This window comes from Amia ocellicauda, chromosome 8 (assembly GCF_036373705.1).
Source record: "Amia ocellicauda isolate fAmiCal2 chromosome 8, fAmiCal2.hap1, whole genome shotgun sequence".
Lineage (NCBI taxonomy): Eukaryota > Metazoa > Chordata > Actinopteri > Amiiformes > Amiidae > Amia > Amia ocellicauda.
In genome coordinates, this window is record NC_089857.1 from 2,490,443 (window position 1) to 2,515,213 (window position 24,771).

A 24,771-nucleotide genomic window follows, 5' to 3' on the forward strand; every position below is an offset into this window, starting at 1 on the left:
ACCCACATCAATGCAAAGTTTGCATCCCGCATTTGGACACTAAATTAGCTGTAATGAAGATTGATGGGAGGGTGGGATTTGTTATTTCTGTGATTGGCTAAACTAGAACGTAACTTTGTGTAGCAGGGATTTCCGCAGATCTGCGCAGCTCCACCAATGGGAACAGTGGAATTCTGCATATCTGCGCATATCTGTGGAAATCAATGGCTTCCTCACAGAGAAGTTCTGCATGGATATACTTTGACAAAGTAAATTGTCTACCGCAATCTATAACTGGGATGCTAGCAATGACAGAAAAGGAAAGAGGAACAACAAACACATTTTTTAATATTAAGCCACATACACAGCCAGCTATTTCTATTTATTTTGTATTCACTGGAACTTGCGACAATTCGAATAATCGTGGACAACAGCTGTGGAATTATCAATAGTCAAAATGTCATGCACATTCCTAACCATTACCTCAAACAATGTCACCTCAAAATGTGTTTGGACCGATGCATTACAAGTGTTTAGATGCGAGACTCAAGCGTTCACATTTGCTGCCGAAGGTCCTCTCTCATTCATGTGCAAGGGGAGAGGAGAGACTGGCTGCGAGTTAGAGGTCCTTTGCTGGATCGACGGTGCAGAGCACAAAGCGATCTTGTATGTTTCTTATGAGAGTAAAAAATATATATATATTTTGGGTTAATTCTGAAACTGGCAGGACAAAACAGTTAATTAATGGGAACCACTGGGTTTATTATTTGTATTATTTGAGTAATGATACTTGCATTGTAATATAATATTTATTTGCTCTTACAAATACAATAAATTACAATATACAATAACTTGAGTACTTCAATTCCTTGCTCTTATTGTATTTATAATTACGTATGTATATTTTGTATTTAATTGTAAATTGCCCTGGATTAGGTAATCTGCTAAGTAATTAATCCTTAGATGTATGATTCCTTTTATAAAGGAAATGGCTCTGTTGCGACTATCGAATTAGAAATAAAAAAAAATCACTTGCATAATTGACTGCAAATAGACTAGATGGCTTGTTTTAGGTTGGTTTCAATTTAATTTAAATATATGCATCTATAAACATTTTAGTAGGCTATATTTTCTGTTTAATTATTTTTAACACTAAAACCACCATTTCGTACATACAACCACAGCACTCGCATAATGTGTGGCTCCTTTATAAAACAGCAGTGTGACGAAAATTAAAAACAGTTGGATAAAACACTGAATTTACATTGACAATGAATGTTTTTATTTTTTCAAAATAAGCACATATAGGCTAAACATGAAAAAGTAATACAATAAACTTCACACAAATTGTGTAAACTTGTATAAGTCTGTGCACATCTGCACAGACTTATACAATTATAAAACCTAAATAGCCAGTTGTAAAAATAACACAATTTAAATGACATATTATGCAACGTGAAAGCGCTTTGAAATGGCTCCATTATTACAGCTGTGTATCAATGCAGAGAGCATGCTTTCCAGCAATACAGTGCCCTACACTAATTGGCATTCATGATCAAACGGGTGACTAATCAAAGCATTGATCCAGAAACCTGGTTTTCTGGGTGATCAAGATTGAAATCCACAGGAAAGTTAGAAACTTTGCCGAGCTGATCAGGACAGGCAGAAAAGCTATATCTGGTGCAAATCTGGTAATAAAATAATTATAATATATGATGTGTAGAAAATCACGTGTTTCAGCAATCAACACGATTTTATAATTTTCAAAATGACTAACTTGATTACAAAGCCCAGGTTGTTGGCTATAGGCTATTATATTCAGTAGGCTATATCCTACCGCATAAACTGCAGTCCAGTTGGAGGAGAACGTATTTATAACTTACTCATTTTGAGGAGTTTACAGCTGAAACGCTGTATATGGTATTTAATTCAAATATTTAGTAACATATAAGAGGATATGCCCGAAAACTGTAAAACATCCATGTCACATTGGGATTTCTATACGTAGGAATAGTAAAGTGTGCTATTCCTTTGGAAATGTAGAGGTTTCCTACATTCACATTTGATTTATTGAAGTCGTTAATATACATTTCATAAAGAGGGGTACAATCGGTTAATTGCTAAGTAAATCCAGACATGGTCCCTTTCGTCGCCACAATCTTCTCCTTGCATTTAAGACGTTTGGCACTTTGATGCAGAAATGTGAAAACACATTTAAACATTTTTGTTTCAGTCTCCATTATAAAAAAAAAAAAAAAATACAAATAAGAAATGACAAATAAATAAGATTAGTCCAGTGTGGTATTTCCAGACAGGGAAAACTGTTATAACTAGCACAAAAAAAATAAAAAGTAAATCACCTTTTTCTTTTCTCTTCCCATGTGCTGGTGTGTTGCAACAACAACAAATAAAAACTGTAAAGTAACATTTGTAATCGGTTATCCGTATGAGAAATTACATGGGAGCAATTTTTAACACCATGTCCTCGGAGCGAGGCCATAACCCTGAGGTCAAGGTCAAGGACGAGACCTGGAAAACTGTCCTCGAGCTGGCTGGATCCAAGATTGCTGAAAAACTACAGACTTGTCTTCTCCGTGTAGCATAGCTATAGTACAAATAAATAGCAGATAGCAACCTTCAAGTTATGAATGAAAACAAACTTTTATTATATTACAATAAATTACAGTTGTATTGATTTTGACATTTGACCCTCTCTTTAAGGGTCAGTCAATACTTGTTTATATTGTCCTAAAGAGTATAGATAGGCTAATGATTGCTATAGAACTCGAAGAAGAACACGTATGTGGTCTGTTCAAAAATGTCCTCCATGGCGACCTTTCTTTAAGGTCAAAACGAGAACTGTCTCCTAATTCCTTACATATTGCATTTAGGCTTATACTTACTATGGAACACACATAGGAACCCATGCCTGGCTGAAAATGCCCTTTCTGATGACCTTTGACCTTCCTGTCAGGTCAAATGCAAAACCCTCTCATAAATGAGAAAAGTAATCAAGCTCTTTAAAGCTGCAATTCTTTAAAATGTGTTTATATATTAACATGCTGAACTGCTTGCATTCAACAATACTCTTGTATAAAACTACCGTTTTACATCGTAGACAAAGTTTCTAGAATCTAGTTTACTCCCATTTATCTTTTTCTCTGTTAATAAAGCCAACTACAATTTATATCCAGGGATAGTAAAAACTGCAATCTGCAGCAGTCGCTTTGGTTTGTATGAATTGAGGTGTTTAAAAAGTTAGTTATCAGTAAATTTAAAAACAATTATGCAAAACACAGCACATGATCTATTACTGCAGACTGCCCCCCCTCCCCTTGCATAGTGTCTGCAACATCAGATCTTATTTTAATTACTTGAGTTATAAAAATAGAATGTTAAAAAGGAACTTAAATTAGTTATAATGTGAACAAAACATGGCAGAAGTGATGGTTCTGTGGGAGAACTATATTGCATGGCCAAATTGGTCCATATTACAGAGTGACTGAGAAATCTGTGCTTATGACACTATGCAATTGCAACTCGCCTTGTGTGCATATATATAACTTGTCCACATAATCATGTGCATGCAACAAAGTCAGTAGTGATCAACCCCTCCCACTTATTTTGTATGTGCATATTTTAAATAGCCCATGTGGGATTGCTTAAATGTCAGAATTCAGCTAAATTTAAACTCGTGTCTTAAACAATCTCATTATTCCAGGTTGCCCTTTTTTTTTTTTAATTTATTAAATGCTCTCAAGTTGCTTGGCGGTCACTTTCAAACAGCAGTTTGTTTCATTGTCCTGTCTTTTCTCCATCCATTTTCCTTTAATCCTGACCAACTTTCCCAGTCCCTGCTGAGGAGAAACATCCCCATGGTATGATGCTACCACGACCAGACTTGACTGTAGGGATGCTGTTGACTGTCATATCTACTGTGTTGGGTCTTCCCCAAACGTAAAGCTTGGCATTTAGAATAAAACATTTCAATGTGGTCTCATTTTTGCAGGACCTTGCAGGCTAGTTAGGTTAAATGTTTTGTATATTGTAGGCTGATGCACACACATCCCATCTCATCTCTTTCAAAGTTGTTGTTGGTTTCACAGTGGCATTCCTCAACAGTGCCCTCCTTGCCTGGCTGCTCAGTTTGGAGAGATGGCAGTGTCTGGGTGGTGCAATGCACCTTCTATTTCTTGATGGTTGGGAAGAGACTTCAGTATTTTTTTTTTACCATTTTACTGAGGCTTGCTTTTCAATTGTTTTCCCCCAACTTTCTTTGAAAGCTCCTTAGTCTTCATGGTTGAGTCTTTGCTTGAAATTCACTACCTGACCAAAGAACCTCACACAGGTGTTTTTATTCTGAAATCACAAGAACCACTATTACAGATGGTAATTACAGACGGAGGCCATTCAACTAATTGTGTGGCTTGTTAAGGTCATTTTGTGCACCTGAATTAATTTACATTCGCCACACCAAAGGGTTCGAATACTTATGCAATCATGACTTTAATTATTTGTTTAAATGTTACATATCAATTTACTTATTTCTTTGGTTTGCTTTCAATGTGTGCAGTAGGTTCTTCAAAGTGTCATGACTGCAAGCTTTAAAGCAACAAAATCGTGTAAATTGTGAAAAGGTCTAAATACTTTTGCAAGGCTCTATATACATTTCTCATCTCTCTAATTAGCCTTTGTAAATCCACTGCTGAATAAAGGCCTGCCCAAAATATTTCCACTTGCACTTGTGACCTGGAAACAAGTCTGCTCATTTCATCTTCCCATCTTTTGTGTGTCTAATTCTAGGTCTTTTAATCTCTTGGGATCCATTCTATAGCTTATTTTGTCCGTTTTTGGTCTGTTCTTGCAATGTCTGGCCCATTTGCCATTTTAACATTTTCACTCTGTCACATTTGTTTGTTCATGGCACCAAAACTTTCCATCTCTTGTTATTCCATGCATAAAGTTGTCCATGCTTCGTGTCGACCGCAGTTACTGTAACATTTAGCCCAGTGATCAGGTTTCAGAACCATATGTGATGAAGTGGTATAAAAACATTTCATAAATCCTCCATAACATCTGCCACTTCATTCCAGCACAACCATATCTCTGAGCTAAACAATGTGACTTGGCTGGAGGATTTTTTTTTTTTTTCTTTCCCCTCCCCTAGTTGATGTAAATAAAAGACCTTCTGTTGTCTTACAGAATCAAAAGATCAGTGCACCCACTCCACCGAACTCTCCTCAACAACGGAAACACCCGACTACTTGATGTATGTATTCTCTTTAACCTGCGTTCTCGCTCTTTAATCACTAGTGTGGAAGTTATTTGTAAGCAAGCCCACAGAGTTCTGAGCTGTGTTTCCAAATAATTATTCCAAATGTTAACAAAAATAATTATTTTGTGTATGGTTGTGCATCAAAGATGTCAATTATGTATTTTTCAAAGACCAAGTACATCTAATCGCATAATTAGACTGAACAGAGAATGAGTCTCCATAATCTAGTCAATGGGTTCTATTTATAATAAATTATGTATTTGAGTGTACAGAAATATTTCTTATTGAAGCCCACTCTATTCTTCCCCCCCCCCCCCCCCCCCCCCCTCTTTATATTCTTGGCCCTTCAATTGGATCCCATAGCAAGTACACTGCAGTAGTTTCCCTCAATCAGCGGCAGAGCTACAAAAACGACTTTAATGCCGAGTATGAGGAGTACAGGAGCCTGCACGCCCGGGTGGACAATGTGACCCGCAGGTTTGCGAAGCTTGATGCAGAACGGAAACGCCTCTTTCCTGGAACCAAGGAGTATCAGGTACAGGCTGCGTATGGGTGTCATCCTGACTTTCACACTTCAGAAGTCTCGTAGAAGGAGGCTTCCTGAATATCACCTGGGGAGTGGTACATATGACAGTTGTCCTTAATTTCTTCGTTTATTTAGTATTATATAGATATTGCCTTGTCTGTCTCAACAGTCTTGAACTTGTGAAGTGGGTGAGGGGGATTATAAAGTATAATTGCGGTTTATTAAATGGTTGTTAAGAAGTATTCTTTTAGTTTAAATGGAGTCTATCTAAATAGGGCTTTGCCGGTAACAGATTTTTACTATTGATATAAATTTTACTTTGGTGCCCGGTATTCCTGTCGGGGGTTGCCTGGTGATTTCCTGAATGTAGGAGGACTCTTGGGTCCATTTGTTCAATCAAATGGCTGAACTACACAAATACAAACTAAAGGTAATATTATCATAGCAACACAGAGAAAAATGAAGATTTAAAAGGATGATGTGCAAGGACAATACAATTAAAGTGTTATGTAAAAGTCCCAACTTTAAAAGGAGCATTTGAAATGCACTTTTTAGATTCAAATATTAAAACAACTGGGCTTTAACAATCACATCGGAGTGATAATTTTTCACTATTTGTTTAAAAACAATTCTTGAATGGAGCCTAAAGTACCTGGTTGATATGTCACAAGCTTTTCATCACCAGTGACAATTCATCACTGATAATTAATTGCCACCAATTAGTCAACGCGTAACGTGCTAAAAACAAAAATAACTGTCGTATTCACTTACAAATTACATAAAACCCCAATAGAACTATTAATAAATCATAAATAAGATACAGTACATATTCAATTCACTAGCTACATAAAGAGAAACCTGGTAACTTACTGTCTCGTTTGATTTTAGGTAAAATACTACTTAGTCTTACAATGATTCCAAACAGCCTTTCATTAAATTCTACAGTTTTTCAACTGTAGTGCTTTAACAACAAATCGATAAAATCAATAATACTATCTAAAATCATTGGCAACAAATTTCATTGTCGATTAGTTTGGTCTACCTGGAGAGCTGCTACGTGTGGGGAAACATGAAGGATGCCGTAGGCTGCAGCTACACCTATGGAAAGTCATGTAAGTCGTGTTCAGAGGATGAGGTCTCCGCATGGTACAGGTCGTTGTGCACTGGATCCGATGTGTCACTTGTCCTCATCTGACATGGCCTTTCCAGTTTCTTGAACTGGTGCGCGTCTCATAAGCTATGTCTGTTTTTTACCTCCTCAACTACAATACATTTTATTTATAACAAGCTCTTATCATACCCACACGCTACTACAAGTCAAGCAAGACTAAAATCAGACTAAGTAAAAAGATCGGCAATACAGCATTATAGTACATACAGGCAAAACAAATTAATCAAGAAAACAAGCAGGTTATCCAATAAAGGGGAGCAAGTGATAAAGGCTAAGAGGATTTAAAGAACTAACAGATCCTTAGATACATTTTTAAAAGGTGATTTTTAAGAAATGTCTTTAAACTAAACTTATAACTGTCAACAAAGCATGTCCCAAAGTGTCAACGAATTCCTTCCCTCTCCCATTTACTTTGCTATACTATATGGTTAGAAGACTACATATTCCCCTCTGTCCCCAGAGGCTGGGAAGTAGAATGGCATTTTAGCCACCTTGCACAAAAAAAGCATGTTAAAAGGTTTGTGACTTAAAAACTATCAAGTGTAGGGGTGCTTCTCAGAGCCTCTGGAAGTGCATTGCACAGCTGTGGTGCAGTGCTGCAGAAGGCTTGAACTATGGGATCAAATTGGTGCCATAAATATTGAATTAAAAATATAAATATATATATCGGAATTGAAAAAGTTTGTTTGCCACAGGGCTGCTGACAAAATAAGGAGCTTTTACATAATTTTTACACAAACTGCATCTCACCATAAAGAGACGAGCAGAGTGCATGTTTCAATGTTAAACTTTATTTGAAAGTGCAAATCTTTGTAAATAATGTAAGTCACATTTTTGTTTATCTGTGCAAAACCACTTTCTAGAATTCTAGCTACATCAGACAGTAGGTACCATTCATGCCCAGCTCATCCGCGGTAGTTTGCCATATATTGTCGGTCTGTATTTGCTCTGTTGTATAATTATTTGTGGTTAGACACACAGATGAGCTTTTCCACCAATCTACATCTTCCTCTCGTGTTTCATTGGTCAATGTTATTTTTAACGCACAAAATCTGATCGAATCAAACTCATTTCCCAGTCAGTGTGCAAGGTGGGAAAGAGAATATGCACACTTATTTTGATCACGCACGTAAAGATCGGATGCATCATCACATCCAGTGTGCATGTAAATGTAAATATTGTGCTACTCTGCATACTTGTATAGTCTAATTTCAGAAAAATATCAGAATCATTTTAGCTCCATAGTCCAGTATTGCAGTGGTTCCCAAACCTTTTGGACCCAGGGACCCCTTTGCCGCCCAGATTTTGGCTGAGGACCCCCACCTGCCAGACCCCTTGGAGGTCACGGACCCCAGTTTGAGAACCAATGCAGTATTGGATTGCAGTTGAAGCTATTTGATATTGAAGAGCCTGTAAACACTTAATTTAATGTTTTCTTAATTTTACATTATTTATCAAAACTGAAGAGTAAAACAGATGTTTTGAGAACAATGTAAAAACCTGTTCCTATGTGCACTTCAAAAAAACATACATTTTCTGTTGGTTTTTATAAGTACCATAAAAGTTGTTTTAAAGAGAGCATTGTGCAAGATGAGGAAAATCACTTGCATTTAATGCTGGAAAAAATGTTTTATCTGATTAATTGTAGTAATCGACAGATTAATTGATTTATCAAAACAGTTTGTTGCAGCCCTACTTTAATCACACCACTTTTTATCGATAACTCTGGCTACATGCCTGTAAGCAGACTTCCTACAGAAAATTCCCATGCCCAGATTGGATCACACTGTTGGCTTGTTTACATTGGGTGCGTTCACGTCATGTCAACAGATTTCTGCAGGAAATGGAATTGGTGGAATTCTGCAGATCTGTGCAGAACTGCTGAAATCTGCACTACACAAAAACGGTCATTCTGCGCAGAATCTTACCATGTAGCTAATGAATGCTCAGGCTTTCTGCAGATTCTGTGAAGAATAACTAGAAGTCAGCTTGTCACACCCCATGTAAACACACACTTCCTAGCATAACAAAATACTGATTCAAAACAAATAGCCTACAATGGTAAAAAATAAGATGACTATAAAAGGAAAAAATACCCAAGGCTATAATTCTGAGAAGAATGACACTTGGCACTTGCTCATGGAGTGGCATCGGTGGGATTCGAACTGCGATCTCCCACACTGCAGTGCAGTAGCCTTACGGCATCACTAAAAGGCCCTTCACAACGCTTCAGAATCGCTACAATGTATTTAAAATATATATATATATTATAAAATACTTTAAATTGTATCGACATTACATTTTTCAACGCAGTGAGGTTGTATAACATTTACCGGCACAACCCTACATCTAAATGATTAACTGTACAGGATCCAAACTTGCCTGAGGAACTGTTTTGTTATACTTTCAGATAATACATGAAGAAGTATTGCAAGAATACAAGAAAATGAAAGAGGTGAGTTAGTAAGGGGTTTTAATCCCTACATGTAATGCAAATGTCTTTATAACAGAAGTGTATTATCCATGCATTCTAACTTTAAAACTGTTATTAGAGCATATAATATTAAATATATTTTTTGTATTCAGATTTTTATATGGAACTAAATGTTTGTTTATATAATGTCCAGGCTGCTGCAGGTGTATTAATCTTGCTGTATTTGTCTGCTTATAGAGCAGTCCCAACTACCAGGAGGAGAAGTGCCGTTGTGAGTATCTCCACAACAAGCTGGCACACATAAAGAGAGTGATTGCAGAGTTTGACCAGCGGCGAACGCAGTCCTGGCACTAGAACCTTCTACACACTCCAGTCCAACTCCATCAGCTGGGAAAAGGGGATAAAACCAGTAACGGAAAGAGAAGCCTATTTATTAAAAAAATATATGTAATTTACTTCATACTTCTTGCTGAGACATTTACCCCCCTTGGGGTTCCTAGGTACTTGGTTTCTTGAAAGTATTCTGCAACATAGAATCAGCACTGTTGCAGTGTGGAATCGACAGATATGATCTCAATTTGCATGTAGAAACTGCTAATGCAGCAAACCTTTGAAGGAAGGGTGTTCAAAAACAACCAAAAATTAAGGTGTTAAAGTTAATAAAGATCTGTGTACATCTAATACATGTGTATGTATGTGTATATACATGTATATATATGTGTGTGTGTGTGTATATGTATATATGTATGTGTGTATATATATATATATATATATATATATACACGTACATACATGCATACATACATATGTGTGTGTGTGTATATATATATAGTACATCTTTTTATCTTTCTAAGCAATGCAGACCTTTTTGCCTTAAGTGGTTTTAGGTTTCACAAGCAATTTGCACATACATTTATACATATATATTCAATTAAAAATGTAACTATGGAGGGTGTAGACTGTAGCCACAAGGCACTAAAGTGCCTGTCTGTATTTCAGTGGAGTAATCTACATGCTACAATTTGTCAAGCCCTCATTGCAAAGGTTGCCTTAAAGTGTTTGCTTATTTACACTTGGTGTTAAACCAGTTAATACCCACTGCCTCCTAGTTCTCAGACTGCCTAGGAGAGACCAGTGGCCTGTGAGTAGTGTGGATGCCTGAAGCGCGCCTGTGTTGCGTGTGCGTGCGCGTGCGAGTGCATGTGTGAGAGGGAAAAGAACAGGAGAAAATGCTTATTTTCAAATAAGAAAAAAGCTGCTGCTACTCCCCGTATGCCAGGATACTCAGGACTAAACTGGCAAGTGAGTGTTGGGGTTTGTCTTTTTCCTCTAAGCTTGTTTCTCTGTTGAAATGAGCATATCCATTTATCAGCTTTATTAACGAAGGAAAAGTTGATTACAAAGATTTAAATCTATAGTTTTGAAACACAAACTTAAAGTGTATTATGTAGGAGACATTTGTATTATACTAAATATTATTTTTGAAAAGAGAAATTATATGCAAATTATATGCTGTCGCCTACATAAAAAAATGTATATTTAACAAATGTATTCCTCCTGGTCGCCAGGAATTTCAGAGCAGATGTATTTAATTATAATATAGTATGATCATCAAATAGCACAAACTTTCATTTCAATTCATGCTGTTTTCTGTATTTAAACCAAGTGTTTCTTTTGAAATCACAACTAATTTATATGGGAACATTGTTACTGGGATGGATGAGTTTAAGTGTGTTGTCTTTTGTTTTCATTGTTTCATGATAAGTCTGCCAACTGAATAAGGGAAGCATTATGTTTACAAAGCTAAATGTTAGAATGTTTGCCAAAAATGTTCTTGGTTTTCTCAAATAAAACTATGCATCTCCAGTCTGTGTGACTTTGTTGACACCGTAAGCCAGAAAATACTTCTGTGAAACCAAAGGATTTACAAAACCAAGCAGAAGAATGCACAAATTTATTTTCAATCTGCGGTTTTCCCTCTGGTACTGGCCCCATAATATGATAGTGGAGTGGTTAAATCCTGATTTTGTGTGGATTGTTATATTGTTATATTACACCTACCATGATACTGCAGTAGTTCTGAATTTGTACTGCATCCCTGCAGAGGTTAAAAAGACAGAGTTGAGGAGACCCCTCTTGTCTGGTGTCATCTGTTTCAGACTCTGCAAGATCTTGATTACTCACCTGTCTTGAGCTTCTCTTGCCCTTTTTGACAAGTAGCAAGAAGGATGTAAAATAAGTATTTATTCTATTTATTGTTTATTTATTTATTTATGTATTTATTTGTGAAGTCACACTAAGGAATTGGAAAGAGAACCTCCACCTGGGCTATAGTCTCAATTCTTGAAGAGCCTAATTTAATTGAAAGGGTCCTAAATAACTATCAGGATTGTACAGAACCTTGTAGATCCAGATATTTTGTAACTGATGTTGCACTTAATTGCTGGGTCACAGGATTATATAGAGATATGCAACTTTAAGTGAATCTGTGATTTATAGATTTTAAAACTAAAATGTTGTAGTTTTTCTGATATCCCTCCAGAACACTGGGGAAGGGGTTGGGGGTGCCAGTTCATCTTTTGACTTGAATCCGGTCTGACTTGTCTCTTAGTGTTTTTTCTTTTTTTTTTCTTTTCTGGTTTACAGTGTTAAATGAATATCCCAGAACTGGAGATTATGCTGATCCAGACAGTATCATGTATAATAACCGCTGCCAAGGAGAGATGCTCAGATATTTGTTTCTCTTAAAGTGTAGGCTACTTGTGTTTAAAGGGGGTGGGGTGGTGAGGTTGAATCATTATGACTGTATCTATTTGCTAGCCACCAGATTTTAAACTTTAAACTTTTAAATGGATTGTTCATAAGAGAGAGAGCTGCTGTTACCCTCTTCACATAAGTCTTATTAATGATCAGCATATAAATGTCAATTTCCCAGCAATTAATGAACTTGCCTAGTTCAAGGCTTTGGTAGTCTGTATATGATTGCTCAAATAGCCAGACATTTCTCACTGGTGCCATCCTAAAGAAAAATCTCTAAACAAAAAGTTTATCTTAATGAGTTTGTTAGGGTTTTTTGGTCTTTGTTTTTCCTTGATGTGATATGCTTCGAAGGAATTAAATGTTTGACAGCATAGAAGAACAAAACAAACAAAAAAAAATAGCTTTTTCTCAAAATATGCAATGTTTCGGTCCATTGCCCCCACCCCCTGCTGGTGTTTGAATTTTAATTTTGGTATTGAGAGCTTTAGAAGTTCTCTCTCAAACTACTACCCCCCTACCCTGAATAAGATATTGAAGCCTATTTTTCCATAAGTAAATAGGGGTACTGCACCTTTGTTTGTACTCATTCCATTCTGATTCAGTTTAACCGATAACACTGTGTGACTGGCTCTCTTCTGTCTTGATAATTGATTTATGCTGAAAAAAAAAAAAACTGGCTTGCCATTCCTTACCACAGGCTTTGAAGTCTACAGTGCTAATAGTTTGCACACATGTAGCTGAATCCCTGTCCTTCTGTGCATCTGATGGACATGCACTGAAGCCAGCACTTGAAAAGTTTTCCAGGAAGAGTTTTCAAGGACAGGAATTGGGACCGATTTTAGAAATGTGAAGGAATTACAAGATTAAAATAAATAAATAAATAAAATGACTGGATTCAGAGGGGATGTCTATTTAAAAAAAAAAAAAAAAAGTGTTTCTTGCTCTCCTAAATTCTGGAAGTTTTTCAACATCTACAGATGTTTCTAGTATTGATTTGTGATGCCGTCATCTTCCTGTTTGGGGCAGCTAGGAATTTGGAAAGAAGTGTTGAAACTGGGCAGAAGGGCATCTGTTGCAATCCTGCCCTCCAGACTATGTATTTCATCAGTTCAATAAAAATGTGAACAACTTCAGTCTGTCTTGTTTTGAATTAATCTGGGATTGGGGATGCCAAGTGTGAATTTCAAAGTAGCAATATAAGGGAGGGCTTTTCTCCCCTAGGCTTGTAATTGTGTTACCCTAATTGAGTCCATACCTAAATGTAATTCTTAATGTAGTATGATATAAGGGCATCTGTGATACCTGCTCAGGTCAAAGCCACCTGTTGCACTGTAGTAAGATCTGTAAATGGATCATAGGAAAAGGTTGTTTGGTGATTATTACTTGCTATTGCCAGGAGAGAGGACAACAGTCTGCGGTTTCCCACAGGCCAGCAGTTAAATGGTGATGTCAGACGAATGTGCTGGCTCAGCTAGGTGTGCCACTGAAGGACTCAGACAGTATTAAAAACAGTCTGTGATCATTATCATCTCCCAGCTCCTGTTCTTCCCTGGCAGATAACCACTCTACTCCACCCAGTTAAATGTGACTAGGGAATTTAAAAAAAAAAAAAAATTTATAGAGGGGAATGTTCCATACATTTTCAATAAGCAATTCAGAGTCAAAGTTAGCCTATTGAGTCTAGCCTATTCTATTTTATATTTACATTGCCAGGAGAAGAGGCAACCTCTAGGTCTAGGCTTTAAGCTGTGAACCACCAGAGATGTATTTTGTCTCATACATATAGGTCTCATACAGTAGCTTTTGTCTTTCTCTCCTCCATGTCTAATGTTTTATTTGTGCTTTTATTCTGTGAAGCAAACCTGTGAAGGGTAACAAAAATGTATTGATTGATATCCCAGATGACTACAAGGCAGAGTGTAGAGGTATGTTTCATATCCATTATCGGAGGAAGGCATCTGTAGTTTCTGACCCTACTTGGGGGAAGGAATATATATATATATATTTTATTATTATTATTTTTTTAATGTATATATGTCAATACTTTCCAATATATGTCAATACCCTCCAAGCAATGTGTCTCAGTTTTCACCACAGGAACTGGAAACCCTGGAAAGAAAAAAAAGCTACTGGGGAACAGGCCTGTCCTTGAGTTTGTGGACATCAACTTTCTGACAATCTGGGTGGTGAATTGTCAGCAGCAGAATTTCAGGAAACTCCACCTGCTTTGGTACAATTGAGAAGCTGGACAGACACTCTGTGACCATTATATTCATGTCTGATATAGAAGCCTTCTATTATTAATAGAAAGTTATGTAACTGCTGCAGTGCACTGAACACAAGCAATTGATTTGAAAGAGCAAAATCTAAATAACATTCTGCTGCAATACATAATCAATACACTGTGGACCAGAGGGAAACGACTATTGGGTTCAGGCCGTGTTGATAATAAAAAAGCAATAGTGGCTGATGCGTAACTTTACTTGAAATACTGTTCAGATTAGGCCTATGAACTTCAGTGTCCCAACCCATTATAAAAAACTGAGCCCTCAAAAATGTATGTGCATTATACAGGGATAATTATACATTACAGAGGATTCTTGTAACTGATAATAAGTACATCACATACATACATACATACACACACAATTTATAGGGATGTAATTAATCACCTGGGCCCAGTTGTTCAAAAAGTTTAATCTGGATCAGAATAATCTGGATTTGCAAATCCAAGGTTTTGCTATCCAGGATCAGGTAATCCTTCTTACTTTTGTGCTGGTTTTTCAAAGCAACATTGGATTGGATCACCCTGATCCAGATACAAATTTTTCAAAATTACCAAATCCGGATTACCAGTGTTCTAAATGGGACTACACATCCCAATGTAGGCTACTAGCTATGTAAAGAACAACAGGTAGAATAGTCAGCGTGGGGTCACTTTAAGTGTTTTATTTGAAGAGACAGAAAACAGAACAATAAAACAATACAAACATTCCCTTCCATTTTCAATTTCTTTTAAACAGACCCCTCATCTGACCCACAACAAATAAATAAAAACAAACAAATATACATTATTCACAAATACATTGAATATTTTGAACACGTGTTTCAAATCATAAAATATCCAAAAGTTAACAAAATAAAGAACGTTCAGAGTTCTTGGCTGTATTGTCCTGCACAACATCGCTACCAGGCACAATGTCCTTCTCTGTGATGACGTTTATAATGCACCTGGGCCTGTTGAAGACCCAGAACAACCTCCGGCATTCTCTCAGAATGAGGGACTGACAGGACGTGCAAAAAAGGATGCAATTGTTAGAAGTTACTTTTGACTGGTTCATGTTGTGTCATTGTAATTAATATACAGTGATGAATGACAGTTAAAATTAAATATATTATTTTTGTTTGATATTGACAGCTGTTTTGGGGGATTATTTTATGAGGACAATTTTTTTTTTTTTTTTAATTTACTGTACTGAAAGACGTCATAGGTCTACTTTTTCTACTTTATCACTGTAACGGTTTAACAAATCAAGTGCAAAATATAAATAAAAGTATATATACTACATGATATAAATGTTGTATTATTTGACCAATTTAAAAGTTTTATTACATTTTGTTCCTGAAATCCACCGTGAATCCACCTTTCTGCTGGGATCAGGATAATCCTGATTTTCTGGATCAAGCGTATCCCAATCCTACTAAAAAGTTTTGAACAACACATACTGAAGGTTGGATCCAGATCAAAACCAAGACTGGATTACGTGATCTAATTCAATTTCAGAATCCTTTTTTTCTTTTGAACAACCCATTTTCAAGATTTGATCCAATCCAATAGCCAAAATCCAATCAGATTACTTCTGAACAACTGGGCCCTGGGTTTTATGTATTTGAAATGCATCAGATGCTCAGCCTCACGCATTTTTTTAGCCTTCAGAACAGCGCCACCTTCTGTACAAACAAAATCTTTATGTCCTGTCCCAGTTCATGTAATCACTCCAAATAATTATGATAAATTAAATTTTCTTGACATGTTGAAAAATATATTAAAATATATATATCCATGTGTATTACAGTATGTCATTTCATAAACACTTCCAGCAGACATACACTCACCTAAAGGATTATTAGGAACACCATACTAATACTGTGTTTGACCCCCTTTCGCCTTCAGAACTGCCTTAATTCTACGTGGCATTGATTCAACAAGGTGCTGAAAGCATTCTTTAGAAATGTTGGCCCATATTGATAGGATAGCATCTTGCAGTTGATGGAGATTTGTGGGATGCACATCCAGGGCACGAAGCTCCCGTTCCACCACATCCCAAAGATGCTCTATTGGGTTGAGATCTGGTGACTGTGGGGGCCAGTTTAGTACAGTGAACTCATTGTCATGTTCAAGAAACCAATTTGAAATGATTCGACCTTTGTGACATGGTGCATTATCCTGCTGGAAGTAGCCATCAGAGGATGGGTACATGGTGGTCATAAAGGGATGGACATGGTCAGAAACAATGCTCAGGTAGGCCGTGGCATTTAAACGATGCCCAATTGGCACTAAGGGGCCTAAAGTGTGCCAAGAAAACATCCCCCACACCATTACACCACCACCACCAGCCTGCACAGTGGTAACAAGGCATGATGGATCCATGTTCTCATTCTGTTTACGCCAAATTCTGAATCTACCATCTGAATGTCTCAACAGAAATCGAGACTCCTCAGACCAGGCAACATTTTTCCAGTCTTCAACTGTCCAATTTTGGTGAGCTTGTGCAAATTGTAGCCTCTTTTTCCTATTTGTAGTGGAGATGAGTGGTACCCGGTGGGGTCTTCTGCTGTTGTAGCCCATCCGCCTCAAGGTTGTACGTGTTGTGGCTTCACAAATGCTTTGCTGCATACCTCGGTTGTAACGAGTGGTTATTTCAGTCAAAGTTGCTCTTCTATCAGCTTGAATCAGTCGGCCCATTCTCCTCTGACCTCTAGCATCAACAAGGCATTTTCGCCCACAGGACTGCCGCATACTGGATGTTTTTCCCTTTTCACACCATTCTTTGTAAACCCTAGAAATGGTTGTGCATGAAAATCCCAGTAACTGAGCAGATTGTGAAATACTCAGACCGGCCCGTCTGGCACCAACAACCATGCCACGCTCAAAATTGCTTAAATCACCTTTCTTTCCCAATCAGACATTCAGTTTGGAGTTCAGGAGATTGTCTTGACCAGGACCACACCCCTAAATGCATTGAAGCAACTGCCATGTGATTGGTTGGTTAGATAATTGCATTAATGAGAAATTGAACAGGTGTTCCTAATAATCCTTTAGGTGAGTGTAATTTATATGTTTTAGAGGATAAAAACTAAATTAGCCTATACTATAAATATATATTGGTAAAGGGAGACAAAAACATAAATATGTTGTCATATTTGTAATATTTAGGATACAGTCTGATCACTATCACGCAGGCGAGAAGAACTGAAAATATTTTGATTGGCAAATTACACCAGGATAGGGCTTTTCTAACTGTGTTTGTTTCGGCTCTTGTTTAAGGCTCCATCTGGTAACCAGATAATTATAATTTTACTCCCATTTCAACTGGTGAGGTTTTCATTGATAGTAGTCAACTAAAACTACTAAAATCAAATACAAATTGCTGTGCTTCCCAAGTTTTTTTGAGGTTCATAATATTGATGACTTTGATTTCTTCATTAATTTTCTTCTTTCCTCTTTCATACTGATATGGATTCTGCATTAGGGACAGTGCAATCTGTGGGTTTTTTTTTTTTGCTTGTTAAGAAGTAGTCAATTCCATTCTTCCTTCAATTGGGAATTCTCCAGGTTGATTTCCTGTTTGGGTTTTTCTTGGAGTGAAAAATTGTTTGTTCTCCTTAAATTCCACTAATTTATCTTCTCTTTCATTGATGTCTCATCGTGTTGTAGTGTTCAGATTGTTGCATAGAAGTCTCCCATGATGATTTTAGAGTGTGTCCTGCCTTTCTCAAGTAGCTGTTCTATTTCTTCATTGAAATCTCCTGTATCTTATTCTCAGTGGCTTGTATCAGTGCATAAGCTTGGACAACCTTTCTATTTGTTAGTAACTTTTCGCTGCTCTGTCAAATTTTATGATGTTATTATTCAGTTTCTTGCGAATAATTAATCCAAAATCACTTGTTTGATGGTTGTTTGTGCCATGATAAATATTATTATCACCATCAATAATAATAATAGTAATAATTAAGTCCACTCTTCAATTCAATTACTTCCCCTCTTCCCCAAAGTCCTACAGTATCTTATTTAACTTTGCCAAGTTCTTCTTCAAATTCATAACGTTTTGCAAATACTGATGTGTTACTCAGATGTTTTACAGTTGGTTAACCAGTTTGAATCCCTCTAGTGACTCTCCACATCAAAGCAAAGTATTTTCCCAACTTCACGCAATATAGCCAACAAATTTATATCAATCAAAACTGAGCAACATCCGATTATAATCACATTTAAACAACTTGTAAACATACACATTAATTGGTAACTATAGAGGCTAGCAGTCATCTTAAAGTTGTCCTCAGCTTCACCTTAAATAGGTCCATACACACACATTGTTTGCTGTAATATACTGCCTGGAGGGGAGGCAACCATTAGGCCTAGGCCCTAAGCCGTGGACCCCCAGAGATTCATTGTCTCCTACATGCCATCCATAGGAGTTTTTTGTTTTTCTCTCCTTCGTGCCTAAATGGTTTATTAACTTAAATGTTCACTCACTTTATTCTAGATCATGTAAAATGTTTACAGGTCTATATTTTATTTTATTGTATTTATGTATTTTATTTTACTGTACGTTTGTTGTATGTTTACCAGTCTGTAAAGCGCTCTGTGGCTACCCTGCGAAGGGCGCAATACAAATAAAAATTGATTGATTGATTGTTCAGACAACAGGTGAGATTTGTGTTTGCCTATGTGCAAGTAGACACAGGCACACACAAACACCCACGATCCCGCCACTGTGTTGCCTGGCTCTTTAAGACGGTGAGGGGCTGTACCCTCTAAAGCTGCCTGTTTTGGTGACAGCACGGAAATAAATTGACCCTCGGCGTCCAAGACGCTCTGTCGTCCCTGCAGCTCTGCTTCGGCTCAGCAATGGCGCAGGAGTTCGTGTCCGCTCGGATCAAAGGCGATAAAGTGGTTCTTTTCATGAAGCCCACTTGCACCTACTGCATCCTGGCTAAGGACGTGCTGTCCAAGTACAAATTTAAGAAAGCCCACCTGGAGCTCGTCGACATCAGTGAACGGACGGACATGGGCTGCATCATGGACTACTTTCTGCAGAAGACTGGCGCTCGCACCGTGAGTGGGTTAAGTAATCAGGGAGCTTTCTTAAGAAAACTGGACTCTAAGGAGTATTTTTTACAGAAAATAATCTCCAATATAATCGCATGGCCAAATACCATCAGTGCGAGTGTGACACGCAGTTTTATTATTCTTAATAGTAATTCTTCTACCAATAAATATTTTTTTAAGACGTTGTGTCTATTGAAATGTCATTTGAAATGTGCATGTGTTGGGGGAATACTAGCCTATACAGCCGAGCTCTGCTAATGTGCTTGATAGGAGACGGTAGAAATATGAATACATCAGTACACGGTCAGTTATTTTCATGTTAATAATGTGTGATGAAGTAAAGTGTTCTCGGCGAGAAACCACATGTTCTAAATTCATTCCTATCATTGTGGCGAGTGAGTGAAAGCTTTAGATTTAAATTTTCTTAAAAGTTCCATCTAGTGGAAATAAGCAAAAACATACCAATGTATGTGATGTCATAGATGCAGAGGACACCAGGAAGTTTGGTCCTAGCATCATTTAACAGCTTTTATCTGGGTAAAATACATGTAGTTTTAATTAAATAGATTTGTTGTTTTTAAGTTTTTGTTTGAATACATAAGTGATAATGGATTACATACAATAACGGTTTATTTCTGTATATTGTGTACTGTGTTTAAAAACCACATTCATAGTAATACCGTCTCTCTCAAACAAATGCGCAGGAGAAATGTAATGGCTGCTAACATGATCGCAGGGGTGAACCCAGCTTGGAAAGAGTGGTTTTACAAACACTTGAAAGTCTACAGAAAGTATTATGTAAGTTTATATCAAGAAAGGTGGAAACTGAGCATTTCTTTAAAAGCTTTTACCAGGCCTATACAAAAAAACAAACAAACAAAAAAAAAAAAAAACAGTTCTGCTTGGCAGATTGCCATGAGGGAGTTAAAATTAGCATGGGATTTTTTTTTTTTTTTTTTATAAATTACTGGAAGCATTGTAACTAAGGACTGGGACCTGGAGCCAGAGCTGAGGTCATGGAACTGCTCTACTCTCTACCCCTCCATTTACCTCTCCTATATTTATTCTTGAATTAACAAAATATGTCATAGGTATTGTTGAGTTTTGGGGGTTATAAAATAAAATCAGTTCTCACACCAGCTATCAGTATTATTATTATTTGTATTTATTGGCAGACGCCCTTATCCAGGGCGACTTACAACATAAGTGCAAACAAAGTGCAAAAATACAGTTAAGTACATAATATATTATTTTTAATTGATTGTAATTCTATGATGCCTTCACTTGTGATTCTATAAACTCAGGGCACAAATTCACCTAATTGTACCCCCATCTGTTATCTGAAATGTCCTGACTTTAGACTGACCAAATGTTGCTTTCCAGGGAGTTAAGGTCACATGCTGGAGTCATGGGGCCCTGCACCTGGATTGCCACTGGGTTAACAACAGTTTTGTTAAAGAGTAAATAAACACTGAAGCATTAAAAACAGAGTTCTATATTATCATGTCTTGTATAGCAAAGCAATACCATTTATTTATTTATTTATTTATTTTTGTAAATAATGATCTCATCCTATTTTGAACTGTTTTTTGTGGCTCCGGAGCTGGAACTGATTAAAAGCAGCCAAAGCAGCAGTATAGAGTATAGTATACATAATGTACTCAACCTGCATCAATCATGCCAAACTAGTACATGTAGTGTAATGCAGGTCATAATTACAATCCCTTCAATCTCAGATGCAAAAAAAGTGATGTACCTAATGTTCATGCAATTAATAAGTGCAAACATCTTTCTTTCCACAAAAGCTTTTATGAAAAAGCTTTAATTAAATAAATGTACAGGTTTTTTTTTATCATGACTCGGGGTAACACTGTTATTCCTGTCACTCACTTTTATAGAGGGTCAGAAGATAATATAATTTTTTGTAGGTGTTTGTTTGAAGAATATTAGCCACTACAAATTGCTAACAGATTATACATCCATACATTCCTATATAATTTTGGATATTTGTAATCAGTTTACTAATATTACAGCCCTAATTGTACTGGTATAATTAAATGTTATGTACTGAAAGGTAGCTCAGTATTCAGTCATGTATTTGCAATGATAAGATGCAGGCAAGGGGACTTATGACTTACGGTCAAAGTTCAATGTAGATTTTAACCTGGATTTACTTAGATTTTCATACAGCAAAGCTTTGGTCTGACTACACTTGTAATTTCCAAAAGCTACTGCCATTGCAATACCCATCTGTGCACCTTGCTGCATGCATGGCTTCCACAGCACATCTTTTTGGATGGAACTGTGTGCACATACTTCCATATTGACCATGTACTATTCACCACAGTCCTTTTAAGTGTAGTGAATACTTTATTTAACCTTGAACATGGACCATAGTCAAAATTAATAACCTTCTTGACCAGGTGTATGAATCCCTCCTTTTATTTGGGGGGTGGGTGTGCATGTTTGTCCAGTCCAGATTAACCCTTTCTGTCTCTGTCCAGGTGCCCCGTGTGTTCATTGGCAAGGAATGCATTGGAGGGGGGAGTGACGTGGCTGAGTTGGATAAGAGTGGCGAGCTGGAGGGCATGCTGCAGGCCATTGGGGCACTTCAATGACTGATTGCTAGCTGGGGTGAGTTTCTGCAGTGAGTGATTGCTCATAAACATTGATTGTAAAGACCTTTTCAAGTTACAACCCAGTTAAAGTGGCATCTTCACTATGATTCAGTAGTTTATAGATGTACAGTTTACAATGATTTTTAGTCATTGACCATTCAGCAATACCACTTGAATATAATTGGGTACATTAAAGTAGTTAGGGTGTTCAGTGAAACCAGGTAGCTCTCCAGGACCCTGGAGTTGGAACCCCCTACTTTACACGATACAGTAGATCTGAGAACCATCCAGCAGGTTAAAGTTACAAGAACAGACGTCTTTAAGGAAACAAGCATTAATATAGTATATATATTAATATAGTGGTGGAACGACCTGTCCACCGAAGTCAAAACAGCAGAGTCCTTGACCTCATTCCGGCGCTTACTCAAGACGCATCTCTTCCGACAGCACTTGTAATATTAGTCCTCTATCCCTGCTAGATAGCACTTCAGCTTATTATGCTCCTCGCGTTCTTGATTGTTTTCCTCCTTGCTCCTTTCCTGTTGCCCTCGTCTGTAACCCTACATCTTGACAGCACTTAGCTTTCACCGGTGACAGTTCTGGGTGGTGAAATCAACTGCAAACCGATGGATCTTTTGGAAAAATAGGGTGATGGGGCCATCAAACGTGCATAAAGTTTTCTTGTTTTAATGATTTGACTCCCAGCAAAGCAGCTCCAGAGTTAGCACTCCAGTGTCATCACGGCATTTTTCGATCTCTGATTTCTGGTTCATAAAATGAGCTGTACATGAAAACCTCACTCCACAGAATAAGTTTCTACTTATAGAATAACCTGAGAAAATATGGATTTTTGGTGGAGCTCCCCTTTAACTTGGTACAATAGATCGGTCTCCTCTTTCACCCTGAAAGGTTCAAAATGTGTTTGCAGCAGTAGCACACGAATTCAAATGTCAACGTGTAGATAGAGGTCAGCATCTACTTTGTAAAACTATGGGTTTTTTTTTTTGGTAAGCAACATGCAAGGTAATAATGTGGGTAGAGTTGCAAGCTAACAAATAGAATGGAGTATCAAATAAAGAAAAAGAGAGCCACACTTGCATAGTACTCCAAAATAAAATAATTTAATTAGGCAAAAGAAAAACAACACTGTGCATTGCACAGGCAAATTCCAGATAATCTCCCTCTCTCTCTCACACCAGGGTCCCAGTCACAGAAGTGTGCAGTACAGGAACAGGAAGTCATCTCTCTCTCTGAAGATCAGAAAGTTACTGGCGATGAAATGAAGGAGCCAGGTGGCTAACTGTTGTGAGTTGTGCTGCTAAGGAGCACAGAAAACAAAGCCGCAAATCAACCAATATGACAAGTTTAACTGTTCGGTAGGAAATATAGAATCTTGATACAGCCTGATTTTATGCAGTTGCCCTTCTGCAATTCACTATGCAGAAAATACTAATTGGAAACAAGGATTTGCCATCAATGAAAATCACAGCACATAATGCCTCTTTACCAGCACGTATTTGTTCTTTTCATGATGTTATTTTGCATGTACATTTCCATTCATATAGCAACTTCATGATAATTTGTTATAGTATTGACCTTGTGTTATAACATTACCGCAATATGGAAATCATGTTATTATATGTAGCATATACTGCTACATATTGCATACAATACCGCCAATATATTTTCCTAAATATTTCTACAATCCCCCCTCACCCAATCCCCATCCGTTTCTCTCTCACCTGGGCCCTCCTGAGAAGGGTGACTATATTTAGGCTGGTGGTGAGCAGCTTCCTGCTGGGCATGCTCTCCAGGTACTTGCACACAGACACCTCACACAAGTGCTGCAAGCGGGTCAGCTAGTACATATCCACAAACACCAATAAAGACATGGCCTGCTGGAGACTATCTGCGGGGGGGGTGGAATCAGGAGGCAGGAGAGTTGGCCAGGTTTTTTTCTACCATTGCTTCTGTAACACTTTTAAAACCAATCTTGTGAAAAACTACTGCTAAGTGTTTAATGCCGATCTTGTTTGCATGTGTAGAGGAATTGCTTTAAGGAACTCCTTACATTTTAAATAAATTGATATTACCAAAAACTGAAATTAGCATTTTTCCATTGTTAAAACATTTACAAAACTGTCATCTAACCAAAATACAGTCTGTTCAACACACACATCTTGATTTTAAAGAGAAACTATTTTTTGTACAGACCTGGTACAAAATTAACTTAGAGGGGTCTGCCAAATCAATAATACAAACTATACTCAGCAAAAATAGAAATATCCTCTCAATTTCAACTGCTTTTATTTTTAGCAAACTTAACGTGTAAATATTTGTATGAACATAAAAAGATTAAACAACTAAGACATAAACTGAACAAGTTTCACACACATGTAACAGAAATTGAATAATGTGTCCCTGAACAAAGGGGTGGTCAAAAACAAAAGTAACAGTCAGTATCTGGTGTGGCCACCAGCTGCATTAAGTACTGCAGTGCAGTGTTACCCCACTCTTCCACCAAGGCACTTGCAAGTTCCTGGACATTTCTGGGGGGAATGGCCCTAGCCCTCACCCTCCGATCCAACAGGTCCCAGACGTGCTCAATGGGGGTATCCATTACTCCCGTGTGAGCTGTTCTGGATGGAGTCCATGGGCAGCACAGTGCTGTCGCT

General features: G+C 37.4%; 2 protein-coding genes across 4 annotated transcripts in view; both read left to right on the forward strand.

Moving 5' to 3' along the window:
• ell2 (elongation factor for RNA polymerase II 2) overlaps positions 1–13,278 on the forward strand; it is a 52,150-nt gene extending 38,872 nt beyond the window's left edge. For all 3 annotated transcript variants that reach the window (XM_066711815.1, XM_066711816.1, XM_066711818.1), the window contains exons 9-12: positions 5,182–5,248; positions 5,618–5,789; positions 9,362–9,406; positions 9,623–13,278. In XM_066711815.1, the coding sequence (XP_066567912.1) occupies positions 5,182–5,248; positions 5,618–5,789; positions 9,362–9,406; positions 9,623–9,739 (401 nt within the window). In that variant the 3' untranslated portion in view covers positions 9,740–13,278. The remainder of the gene's footprint in view (positions 1–5,181; positions 5,249–5,617; positions 5,790–9,361; positions 9,407–9,622) is intronic.
• A 5,859-nt stretch (positions 13,279–19,137) lies between these two features.
• glrx (glutaredoxin (thioltransferase)) lies at positions 19,138–24,195 on the forward strand. The gene is made up of 3 exons (XM_066711819.1): positions 19,138–19,484; positions 21,983–22,112; positions 23,296–24,195. The coding sequence occupies exons 1-2, from the start codon at positions 19,278–19,280 to the stop codon at positions 22,094–22,096; spliced, it is 321 nt and encodes a 106-aa protein (XP_066567916.1). The 5' UTR covers positions 19,138–19,277; the 3' UTR covers positions 22,097–22,112; positions 23,296–24,195.
• Positions 24,196–24,771: the final 576 nt, after the last annotated feature.